Here is a 13,030-nt window from a genome sequence, read left to right as displayed (position 1 = left end):
TGAAAACTGTTATGAGAAAACCTACAGCCTCAGATCATTTCTTTAATTACCTTGTTTGTTTTTTTCAAATACAAGGTTTGATTACCTCATAATATACTAAACATTATTAATATTATATGATTCAGACTGTTAGTTTTTTCAGTTAAAAGACATAACTCATGAATCGTTCTTTAGACATTCAGACAGAAGACGCCAACAAATGTCCATATGTCCATTATTTCCTGTTTATTTTGAACACATGGGATGCTTTATCCAGTAGAAAGGACAGACGCTTATTCATTCAATCCCAAAGAGCAGAAATGAGTGATAACTTCAGGAAACACATCTCTGTGACAGTTCAAATGTGCTTGTGCCATGTTTTTCTTTAGTCAGTGAGGCATTGATATGACACTGTATGACGTAACAGTCGCCTGAAAACCATGAGAGAAACTTCATGAAAGCTTTTGAGAACTGTGAACCGGAGAGCCGTCTCTGATCCACCACACTAAAGGTGAACTTCTAGAACCATAACCTGAAATCTTTCCTGTGATCACTGTACGAACTGTAAGCTACACGGCTCATGTCCAACATATTGGTCAATGTATTACTTGCTTTGATTTGACCAACAGGACAGTGTGAGGTTGTCCACTTATTCATTTACACATCAACCAGCCGCTGCTCAACTTATCTTGTGTGTTAGACGGACTGATGCAAATCTGAAGGCAGATTGTGTGTTAACTTTAGTCTCAGCTGAAAATCTACTACTGAGTCTGATAGTGGACATGATGTGTGGACATTTCCCCCCCAAAACAGGTTTTAATTATCTCTGAATTAGTTTATTAAATGCGTTTACTGTATTAACCTTTATTTCAGGTCTGCAGTCCAGCGGACTTGTGTTAAAAATTTGCAGTGTATATCAATAGTAGTTTTATTGTCAGTGGAAAGAAACAGACATACATTTTAAAAATAAACTGACTATGTTGAGAAGGGAGAGCAAACAAACACTTCTGAAGTCAAACGTAACAAAACTTTTTCAGTCACATCAGCAGGTCTTCAGTGAATCAGAGAGCTGGGCACACTGTAGCTTCATCAACAGATGCACCAGAATTAGCAAAAACTATTTCCGATGCTTAAATGAATCTGTGCGGCCTGTATTTCATTCTGAGCTATGGCGCTTTTGACGTGTAATTCACAAAACGACTGGTTTCGATGGTCTAAAGATAGATTACAGACTGTGAAAACACTCTGAGACAAACTCGTGATTTTGGGCTATATAAGTAATCTCGTCCTTGTTTTGACTTTTTTTCTACTTTTGTGTCCAGTTCTCCTTTAAACACAGCTTTGTCATGACAATAACAACAATTATGACTACAAGAGTATTTTTAAGCTACCACATAAGAAGTTCCTTTCCTTCTTTGCAAAGCAGTTCAAATAAGTCACAACGTTATCTTTCAGAAATGATAAACTATGTATTTCAATGTAACATATTTATATTACAATATTTTTCTATGAATCTTTACCCACAGGCAAACAATACTGAATAAAATGTGGAGTAGAGGTTTACCATGGTTTCACTAAAGGAAATAAAAACAAACAAATCAATACTTCTACAGATTATTCTTTGCACACTGCTACAAACGTAACTTCAGTCACACTCACAATATTTCACTAATAAGCTCACTTCAGTATGTTGATGAACCCGAGTCACTGGCATCCTGATTATTTAGGCACTAAAAGAGGATGAGGCTGTAGTCATATTAAGCTTCACTTGCTTAAATGAAGTTTGTTAACTGGTGTCAACTAATATTTCCGGGTCAAAGTGCAAATTAATTTCATGAGCCAGCTGGGTTTTGATCACATTAACGCAGAAAGGGAAGTCTGGACGTCGACAGAACAAAGAGAGGACAGCACATGCATAATGTATGCACAATACTGAAACTTGCCACTTTAGCTTCTTTTAAATGTTAGACAGCAATCAGTTTACAACTTGGTACAACAACACCAAAAGGTAGTTTTCCACAGAGTTAGGGCTGGATATCATTTGGTGATTTTTTCATACAGATAGTAGGATTAACATGACTTTCTCGTGAATTACGTGACAATTGTATTCTGTTAAAAGATATGAATTGATATTGACTTGTTAGATGCAAAAATCCAGTGATTAAAACTGCTACAGAGACGATACACTCAAATGAGTTAGTAGCGGGTGTTGAGGTAGACTGTGGTGGAGATCATAACAGAATGAGCATCGTCTCCTTCCACCAGGACACGGGGATGTTATCAAGGTAAGAGGGCTCAGAGACAGCAGAGTGCTTGATGCTGCTAGCATTAGTGTGTGTCTCAGGGAACACCGGACAGAATCAGAAAGAAAAAGATTAAAAAAGGCTACTACTTTAGGTAGATACTTAGGTCAGCTGTACGATAACAATAACAGTAAATAACAATATGAAAGAAATCAAACAGTTAAAATGAGTATAAACTCAACAGCACAGAAGAAATGTGGGATCTTTTATATCTTTCTGTGCGGCTGTGTTTCTTCCACACTCAAGTTCACGTTAACCAACCTGTCGTCTTGTTGGATTACGTCTAATATCAATAACTTTTAACTGATGTCCTCCATCGTCCTCCTCATGACGACCAAAGTATGTTCATTGGGTGTTTTTACAAAGAGGCGGTGAAAATACAAACTGAACCGATAGTTTGTCTAGTCCAGCTGATTTTCTATAGAAATTGTGGAAAATCTGTTTTTAGAGATACAGATAATTGTGGTATAAACCACTCGTGTCACAGTATGTCGCTTTCTAAACAGAGGTGGATATAGTTGTACCACAATTATTGATTTGCCAATGATTTGTATTTGCTCAGAAGTCTTTTCAAGCATCCAACAATGGCCTTGAATTTTCTTTGCTTGTGTACCATCAGTTTGGTTTATTGGGGACCTAGATATAGCACCAAATTCTGATACCCAGCCCTACACAAGATAAACATGTGACATTAGCAGAAAAAGGTGCTTTCATCATCCTACATTATCTAGAAAAGTATTGGTTGTGTACAGGGCTCAGAGTCTCCAAGAGGAAAGAGGAATGCTGGTGGTTACTGTCCATTTCAGCTCTAGGAGTCGTACTCAGACGGCTCCTCTATGAACACAGCAGGTGGATTGCTTACCCTGCTGCCAAAGTCCAGGCACGAAACCCCCAAAGAAACCAAACAGTGCCACACCTGTGAACGACAGAGGAGAGAGAAGTCAGGACACAACCAGGTTTGTGCACACTTTTTTTCCAGTGGTTAGTGTACTATAAATATAAATACATCTTTTGTGCAGCAAGATCAATACATCCATAGACAGCCTGAAGTTATTTATGATTCATTTAAACTTAGGAACCAGTTTATAGTACTATAGTTTGTCAAATATTCATTGTCTGCGTTAAAAAAGGTTAAAAAGTTCAAATTCCAAAAGCTAAAAAGTGTGTTATGAGTGAATGTAAAGTTGCAGTAATCTGACTCACCAGGTAGCCTACAAAGCACAGATAGGCTATGGAGAGCAGCGCAGAGAGAACGTAGAGCAGCACGCTGTTCAACGCTGTCACGTAAACCACCACAAAGTACATGTTGATTGCACAAACCACCAGGATAACGACGCCTCCGGAAATCTTCCACACCCTAAAGAAACAGGCAGTATATTTAATACAAATTCAAATGTACAGTCTCCTGGAAATACTTTATTCTAACAGTAAAACTACTGAGTGAATTCCTAGTTTGCGAAGCTCAAGCGTGGCCTGTCTACAAACAACAATGGATAGTTTTTTCATAAACAGCTAAATTATTGGCCCATATGTCAGAAAAAGGAGGAACATTCGGTAAAAAAAAATGAGCTTGAGCAAACAAGTTGCATTTTATTCGTCAATGAATAACTAAACGCAGACCTCCACCATAACAAATACACCAGCTGGCTGTCAAAGTGAAAGAGATCACGTCTTTGATCCTAAGAAAATATAGAGTCATGAATTAATGATGAAAAACAACGTATCCATTTCACTCACATTCCGTTTGCAAAGTCGTTCATTATGGATGTCAGACTGGTGAAGGTCAGGATCGGGATCAAAGCAAATGGAAGCTGTTGAACAGAAAGAAAAGGAACAGTGAATATTTGCACTACACAATAGGACCGAGTGAGAGGAGGTGAATGTTAAAGATGTTTTCGACTGAATGAATAGTGAGGGCTTTCTAAGTGATTTCCTCCTGACCTGCATGCTTTGAAGCACGTTGAGGAAGTCGTTCATCCCCGTCAGATGCTCAACGTCCTGAAAAATGGCGACCAGCAGTGTAGGTGTGATGGCGATGGAGCGGGTCAGCAGCACACGTGCAAAACGAGACCACCGAAGGTTCAGGAAGCCCTTTGCAAATACAAAAACATGAGCATACACACTTTTTTTTTTTTTTTAACCCATTTCCTGCTATATAACCAATAGGCACTCTTACCTCCATGACAAACTGCCCAGAATAAGTGCCTGTCATGGTGGAACTCTGTCCAGCTGCCAGGATCCCGATCGCCCAGATGTAGAGGGCTGCAGGGCCAAAGAAACAGCCCAGGACCACTCCCTGAACACACAGACAAACCCACAGAGAAAGAAAGGAACAATCATACGTCTATCATCACTTAAAAGAGACAGAGACCCTGCTCTTAGTTTTACATATTGCATCGTTATCATTCTAACAATTTTTGAGCACGTCATAACAGAACAGAGTGGTGTAACTAATACTATCGCTAACAACTGCCTTCGCTTTAGGTGACCCACCGCCAGTGTCTTGATATTGTGTAAGTTAGGTTAACAGAGGCAAAGCGTAACAAGATATAATCATTAATGTTATTAGCTGCACCTGTTTGCTGTGACAACGCTCACCTGTTCTGTGTCCCAAATTAATACCATACAATATGTGTACTACACTAATTGTCACAATATCTTGTTTCTGGTGCACATATTGCATAATTGTTGTACATTTATTGTTAGTATAAAATGGTTAAGTGTGTACTAACAAGCAACAAAAACAAAACACTAAACAGAATAGTATACAAAATAAACTATATACAATCAGTATTATTAGTCATAGAAAGGTCTACAAGTAAATGTACTGTGTCCATTTTCTGTGTCCCTATTATACAAATAGTATAGAATTTGTACTATGTACTAAAATAAATGTGCTGTGTCGTAATTTGGATACGTCCGTTTGTACGCTCAAAACAGCAAGTATAGGTACGGAAGCGTGCAAATTAAGACACAGCAATGATGTTTCGACTAACAGGAAGTGATGTAATATGTCCTCTAACGTCACTACAGCTGTGATTTATTGTAGTTGTGTTGATGACCAAACGTACCCCTTTGTAGATGTCCACCTCCAGTGTGTCGTTGTTGAGAGGGAAGAGATTGCTGTGAGGGCTGCCGGTTGCATTGCACTGACTATTCTGCAACCAGGAACACAAACACACGTTAAGCCACAACTTGAGGCTCTGGATGCTTTGCGTCAATTTGTGTGTCATCAGAACAACCATTACACTGTGTTTCAGCATCAGCAGTAAAGAGAGAAAGATTCTTAATACTGTACACCAACCATTTCAATATTGGTTTTGTTGAAGAAGGCCTGAGCAAAGACCGCTACGACAAAGACGTTGATGAGAAAGGAGATGAAGAGAGCAACAGTTGACTCGATGAAGTAGTACTTGTTGGCTTCCTTTACTTCATTCTTATTTTTGCGATCAATGTCCCGAGACTGGTAGATAAAGAAATAAACACAATAATGTGCATTAAGAATGTTTTAAAAAGGCATTCATACTGCTGTGTCAAAACACTGACAAATATGATACAAGCTTTCTAAATTCTATAAGAAATATTCATGAGACAGCTTATCAGTTTATCAAAACTAAAAAAAAAAAAGTTTGGCTGGCCAATGTAAACTCTAGAATCTAAAAATGTTTTTGGGATTGTGGCAACTTCTAACTATGTTGTAACAACTCTTCACTAACTCAAATTACTTCCAACTAGACAAATTCACATTTCTCCGGATAAAACAAATATTCCTCTAACCTTGACCAGCGCTGAGTGCAGGTAGATGTTGTGGGGCATGATGACCGCTCCCACGATTCCCACCGCCTGCTCCAGCTGCACAGGCCCACAGCCGGCACAGTAAGGTACGAACATCCCCTTCAGCAGCTCCCCTTGGTTTGGCTTGACCATCACATACTACAGACAAAACACAGCCAAACATGTCATGGTGCCATGAACGTTGTGGCAAAAACCCTATCGGCTCTCAACAAATACTTATTATTAATTATATTGGAAACTGTGAGGGACTATTACCTCGTAACCAAAGCTCAGAGCCATTACGGTGATGAGAAAGCCAAAGAAAGCTTCAAGTTTCCTCAGGCCTGCGAGGAGATGAAAACTGTATCAACACTGGGATGCACAGCTTTCTTAAACATTGATTGACAAGTAAAAGATGGTGGATCCATACCGTATTTGTCTAGAAAGAGGAACACAAATGTGTCTGTGATGGTGATGAGGACTCCTCCCCAAAGTGGAATCCTGAAGGAGAAAGAGAGGAACTACAGTAAATCCTCACATCCCTCAAAATGTTTGTAGTCACTTTTCATGGACAAGCGGTGAAGACGGTACCTGCCCACAGACAGAAGGTTGAGCGCTATGGCACAGCCAATGACCTCCTGCATGTCGGAGCCAATAATTGCCATTTCAACCATCAGCCACAGGAGGACCCGAGGAACCTGGAAAAGAAAAGAAAAAAGATTGAAGATACTATCAGAGAGTAGACGAGCAGAGTTCAATCGTCTCTTTAGAAACTGAAACTTTACTGAATCTGATATATCCTGATATGTTGGCTTCTCATCATTTGATACAAAATGTGCCGCTCTTATTGACTGATCTGATCTTACATATACAGTGCCATGCATAAAGAAAGAAGAAAAGGGAAGTTGAGATATGTGAACGCTCACTGTTGGATATTGGCGGTTGCAGACTTCAGCCAGGTGCATCCCAGTGACGACCCCGAGGCGAGCAGCTAACCTCTGCAACAGCAGCCCAATGATGGTGGCTCCGAGCAGAATCCATAGGAGCTGAGACAGAGAGATAAACATTAGTACAATATGCAAAATTAAAATGGATAATGGTTTGTTCTTAATCAACATGTAAACACGTTTTGTTTGGATGTAGTTTTATATTTCACCTTAAAGCCAGCTTTAGCTCCAGACTGCAGGTCAGACTCGATGTTTCCTGGATCCAAGTAAGCAATGCTCATCAAAAATCCTGGTCCAGTGAACGCCCAGAGTTTACGGAAACTGAACACCTGAACAGACAAACAGCATGATTCATTTGATTAATATGGAACAAAACAAAATGTGTTTTGCTTCCCAAAATCTAACAAATCTAATAAACTGTAATGGGTCAAATCATTCAAATGGATAACCACAGCTACATGTATATGATTACATGTGAACTGACATTTCAACTCCACTTCTCTTCTATGAAACAGCGGCTGTGAGACAGTACCTTGCTGACATTGTCAGGAATGGCCACCTTGTCTTCAAAGTATGTGGAGAAAGGTTCGTCCTGGGCCACCGGGGAGGCAGGAGGAGAGATGGAGCTGTACTGGTTTGTCTGGACTCCATTCTCCTGAGAGGAGTCCTCTAACAAAACCACAGAGAGGAAAAACTCAAATTAGTTGTGAGAGAAGAGGAAGAGGAAGAAGACGTTATGCTCTGCTGGAACACTAATGCGTCCTTCCATCAGTTGCCAAACACAGATACAGTCTCTAAGCAACTCTGATGCCATTAGTAAAAATCTGATTGGTTATATAAATATATAATATATATAAATAAAGAATCATTTCTAGACCTCTAATGTGCTTTAAGACTTTTGCAACAACATTTGCGTCACTTGATGCTTTTCTACAGATCCTTAACCAAACACTCACACACTTTTCTTCTGAGCCAACCTCAAATTTTACAACACCGTTAATACTTCTACACAAAGCGTAAGTTGGATCAACAACTATCAACAACTACAAAGCACAAATCAAAGCTTTATGAATTCTTTACGTTGGGAAATGTTTAAACCGGTCTCTCAGCCTTGTCTGTACAGGAGCTTTAGTGAATACACTCAGAGATTAAGCCATTTGTGGCAGTTTAATGACCAGAAGCAACCACAGTGAAAACCTCACTGCTGTTAAGCTAAAAGCAATTCAACCTCAGTTTCAAAACTGCTACATAAGTGATTCAGTTTAAGACGTGTGCACTCAGTAGAACAGTAATAACCAGCAATTAGGTCCACTTTACTAAAGAAACATGTTTTATGAGAACACAATGAGAGGAAATACAAAAAATCATCAACATATCTGATCCATTATAACAGTAAACAATGTCTACTACTCACTGAGGTTAGAGTTTTCATTCCCTTCCTTCATTTCCAACTCACTGCTGGTCCCAAAGTCCACTGTTCCCTAACAGTGACTCTGCTTTTATGTGACTCAGCCTTAATCAACCCTGTTTTTTTGTCATTAGATGTCACAACGACATTCTGGCGTCGCGTTACTAAGAATAACCCGCAAAGAGAGAGAAGCAAAAAACGCACACCTAGACAGACACTTGACAAACTGGTGCTCGGGGGGGGGGGGGGGGGGGGGGAACAAATAATATGCAGAGCTGTGCCTTTTACCCTTTAACGATTAACACAGCATCACACAAGCGGTGATAAAGTTCACAAAAGAAGCAATGACAATTAATAGCATGTAGATTCTCAAATAATCCCAGAGAATAAAGACAACAAATCTTCCTTTTTGGGAATATGTTGTCAGAGTAGGAATTTTCTAACGTTAAACCATGGCGCTGTGGTTACATTTCAGAGAAAATGAACGTTTAATATTGTTTTTTAACTGCTCCGTCGGCCTGCACACTGACACAGGATCATGTAGAACAGCCTTCACCAAAAGCCAAGCGTGTTTAACGTTGGAGAACATGGCAGGTGTGTCTGTAATGCGATGATCATGTTTCTGTTATCTTAAGCGGTTACCTTCGAGGAGGTCTCCTTCTTGCTCGGCCTTCATCAGAGAAGGCTGAGGGATCCCTGGGAACGTGAGGGATGAATTTCAGCCTCCCTGGAATAAGACAACAACAGTAACACAATATGAATTTAGCATGAAAGACGTGAATGTTGATGGTAAAACAGTAATTATCTGGAAAGTGACGCTTTGCTTTCTGAAACAAACAAGCACTGAGCTGAAAAAGACAATAAGCAACTTAAACATGAGACACTGTGTGAGATTCTGTTGTCCTTTCCCCTAGAAACATTAAAATGCACGAGTCATAAAAATGACTCAGCAACATTGACAGCGTGTGAAAGGTTAGTAAATTAACCTTTAACAAGAAACCTTGAGTTTCACTTCTACCACATACATCCTTCCTCTCACACTCCGCTTCAGAACAACATGAGTACTTCTTGAATTTACCACCCAAAAGATGAAATGGATTCCAGCCGGAGAACGGTATTTTATAACACCGTGTTCTGTGTGAGAGAGAGCGCAGCCCCTCAGGAAGCACATGACTAAGGATCATATGAGGCAAAGGACAAGTTGAGGCTGCAGACAGAGCAGCTTTCCCAACAGTCAAAGTTTCCTTCAGAGTGCCACTTCTTCCTTTAGTGCGCAACTGAACATGTGCTCTGAATAATTGGCATTATCAAAGTGATAAGGTCCAACGACAATGAGCAAAATGTGAGTTGTTTCTTGTACAATATACCCCAAAAAAACATTTTAAAATGATCTTTTTTTCCACAAGGCAGGAATATACTGATTTTAAAAAGAGAAAAAAGTTAATACATTGGTTTGTACAACTCTACTAAACCGAAAAAGTATACATTTTCACATCTCAGGAAACTTTCTGTGCTCCATCTTTTAGACGGTTCCGGGTAAGTCAGAGTGTTATTTTTTTTTCATAGCTAAACGACTTGTGTTGAAACGCTTCTTATTTAGAGGCAGCTTGCTGAATATTAAATATTTTACAAATATTTTGTTCAAATTTTGGTACTTTGTTTTAAAATGTAATACTCCACAAAAAAAAAAGCTTAAATGTAACAGTAAACTTTAAGCATGTCAGGGGGGACCTTATGAAATGGTCTTGGGGGCCGGATAAAGCCGGTTAGATATTACTTGTCCGCAGGACACTTCAGTTTTCTGCATCTCTTAAGACAGGCGGCTTATTGTCATGTGTGCTCATGTGGCTGCAGTCGGCCGTCACAGTTAGTTAGTGAACACACTAGAAAGAGTACAAAATTAGTTTTCAAATACTGCACTATTGTGTTCACTAATAGTAGCTCATAAAAACACGATGTGCTCATGATGTGACAATAACAAACCAGCTATCATCCTAAACTAGAACAAATTGTCCTGCAGCTAAATACCGCTGAGATTTTAGCAGGCACACATGATGATGTTCTGGTTCGTCAGTTTGCTCTTATCATTTTTCTCAAACTCAATCAAGTGCAAACAACTGTCCTTAATCTCCAAACAACCATGTGTCTCACATACCACCATGAACTAAATTATAGTGTTTCAGCCCTGTAAACACACCCCTCTAATAACAGTTTATTCAGTCAGCCTTGACACTCTGTTGCAGGTTTGCCTGATGAATCTGTGATCCAAAAAAACAGAGCTGTTTATTAAGACTACAAAGGAGATTTCCAACACCATCTCACTAGTATGAACACCAATAGAAATGTATCAACAGAGGAACAATTACTTGGCTTCATTTATTTATAGTCCACTATTGTACTTATCTACGCCACATGTGACATACTGCTATCGTACTGTACTGGGCCGAGCAGTCCAGTCCTTGATTTTGTAACTGCCTTTTAATGTGTCAGCACTAGTCTTGTTAAACTCCATGGGCAACCCTGTGCATGTGCATGTGGTGATAAAAGAGATTTAGGCAAAGTTTTGCCAGCAGCTAAGAGTTTGGTAAAACTCTTATTTAATGACAGCACCAGCACCATGAAGTTCAGGCATTAAAACATATTTCATCAACTGCATGATTCCTTTTGACTTTACCAAGTGTTGTAAAGTTGGATTGGCCAATGATGAAGTCCTCGTAAAAAAACTACTATATTTCGTCATCCATTCATCCGACTTCCCCAAAAGGCCTGGGCCTAATCTGCACTGAACAGCTTTAATAATCACTAAATCTATGACAACTCCCAAACTGGCACATGATCTCTAATGTTACACCCCTCCAATGACGGCCCTTTGCAGGCTTAAAAACTCAACTCCGTAACAATAAAGTAAAAACCAAATAAAACTGATTCTAAATATTAACCAAGAATCACACATTACAAACAAGAACAAGAACATACACACACCTCACACACACACACACAGTACTAAAAAATGAACCATAATGTGTTCACGTAGAGACGTGAGCTTGCCGTGTTGCCTGAAGTGATTGGTTTCAAACGTCCAAATGCAAGTAATGAGCCATACTGATGCTTGAAATGATGTTAAAGTAAAATTCACTATGCATTTTGGGTTGCACTGATCACACTTTCCTTTCCTACTGACAAGTGGCATATTTATCATGAGAGTTATTTTGTTTAAAACTGACTTTAGAGTCAGACAGTCAACCTGTTCAGGTAGCTTCAAGGTATGTGAGAGGTGTAAAACACAATTATGAATGTAAACACTGTACAGTCTTTCAAGGTCCAGTAAACTACTGTAAAGAAAATCTCATCCTATAATTAAATTAACCTGTAATTTCAGGAATACCGTAGTATACTGTAGTTTTTAATGGTGAATCTGACCAACTGTAATGACGACGATGATGAAATCAACTTTGCTAAGAGATCAAATGATAACGTCATCGATATTCAGGGTTATGCTCTGATTTCCAGCTTTTGACACGTGAAACAAAAACGTTGATTTTTACTGCTCACGATGACTGGAATGAATCACAGAATACATTCTGTAAAGAAGCTGGGGTTTTTTCTTTAAGTGCAACACACCGGTGTTATTGTCAGAATGCAGTTTGACAGAAGTCAATGCTGAAATAGTGTCAATGAATTTAACTTGGTAACGTTGCCACAACTGGTAACGTGTGACCTCTCGTCCTGATAGCTACATGGTGATGTGACTTCAACTAACTCGCTTAAAAATAAACCTGCCCGCTAATCAACACTGTAGATGAACCAGAGCAGCCTCCATCACCTTCAAACCAAACAACCCGACGATAGAAACCTGGCTGCACAAACACCTACTCAGACGATCTAACTGTTACTATGGTAGTGGGATCAAGCTAACAAGTTTCAATGGTATGTTAGATAGCTGTCTGGTTGGATCAGCTAACCCTTATCAAAGTATGAAAACGTCCTTACCTGGGTATACTTTAAGGGAGGGTTGTGTTTTGACGATTAAATCTGCTTTTTAAACTGACACCATGTGTGTAAATTTGAAGGTAGCTAAGTAGCACATTGTCAAGCTAAATCCTGGCAAAGTCGTATCTTTCCATGTCAACTGTTAGTTCAATAAAACTCAATGCGCATGTGCACTATTACAACGGCTCTGGTTGGTCAATGAGTTTTTAGTTAGGAAGTATTTGCCCTACGTTTGTACTGCCAGGCTCTACTGACGGTCTTTCTTTCAAAGCCAGTGGACATTACAAATTGCAATATTTCAAATTAAACAGCGTAGGCCTACATAGATAGCGTACTTTCTACCACTGGCTCTAACCATATAATTTATTTAATTATTGTTGCCATGACCACAACTTGTCCGTTGGAGCACGGGTCCATATTTCTATGAATGAATACAAGGCTTGTACATGTATGAGGAGGAAATGTTGCCAGGTTCACAATAAAGTAATATATAGATTGATTTAATAAACATATGACTTAAAAAAAACAACGTAAAACCATACTAATATTCAGAAAAGGTCTTTTACAAGGACAAATAGTTGGCAACGTAAATGCGTCCAAATCCCGTTTCTTTAACTGTCTCTCTCGCG

General features: G+C 39.2%; 1 protein-coding gene across 1 annotated transcript; it reads right to left on the bottom strand.

The window, feature by feature from the left end:
- Positions 1 to 243: 243 nt before the first annotated feature.
- On the bottom strand, positions 244 to 12,524 carry LOC306715787 (natural resistance-associated macrophage protein 2-like). The gene is made up of 16 exons (XM_079186264.1): positions 12,402 to 12,524; positions 9,054 to 9,138; positions 7,536 to 7,672; positions 7,213 to 7,332; positions 6,983 to 7,102; positions 6,648 to 6,754; positions 6,487 to 6,557; positions 6,333 to 6,400; positions 6,060 to 6,215; positions 5,587 to 5,745; positions 5,354 to 5,440; positions 4,459 to 4,578; positions 4,224 to 4,373; positions 4,020 to 4,093; positions 3,486 to 3,639; positions 244 to 3,198 (listed from the first exon to the last, which is right to left on the bottom strand). Exons 2-16 carry the CDS (start codon positions 9,085 to 9,087, stop codon positions 3,091 to 3,093), a joined length of 1,665 nt encoding a protein of 554 aa, XP_079042390.1. The 5' UTR covers positions 9,088 to 9,138; positions 12,402 to 12,524; the 3' UTR covers positions 244 to 3,090.
- Positions 12,525 to 13,030: the final 506 nt, after the last annotated feature.

The sequence above is a fragment of the Pholis gunnellus genome (assembly GCF_910591455.1).
Source record: "Pholis gunnellus genome assembly, chromosome: 3".
Lineage (NCBI taxonomy): Eukaryota > Metazoa > Chordata > Actinopteri > Perciformes > Pholidae > Pholis > Pholis gunnellus.
Note: the sequence above shows the minus strand (reverse complement) of the source record. Positions and strands in the feature narration are given on the sequence as shown.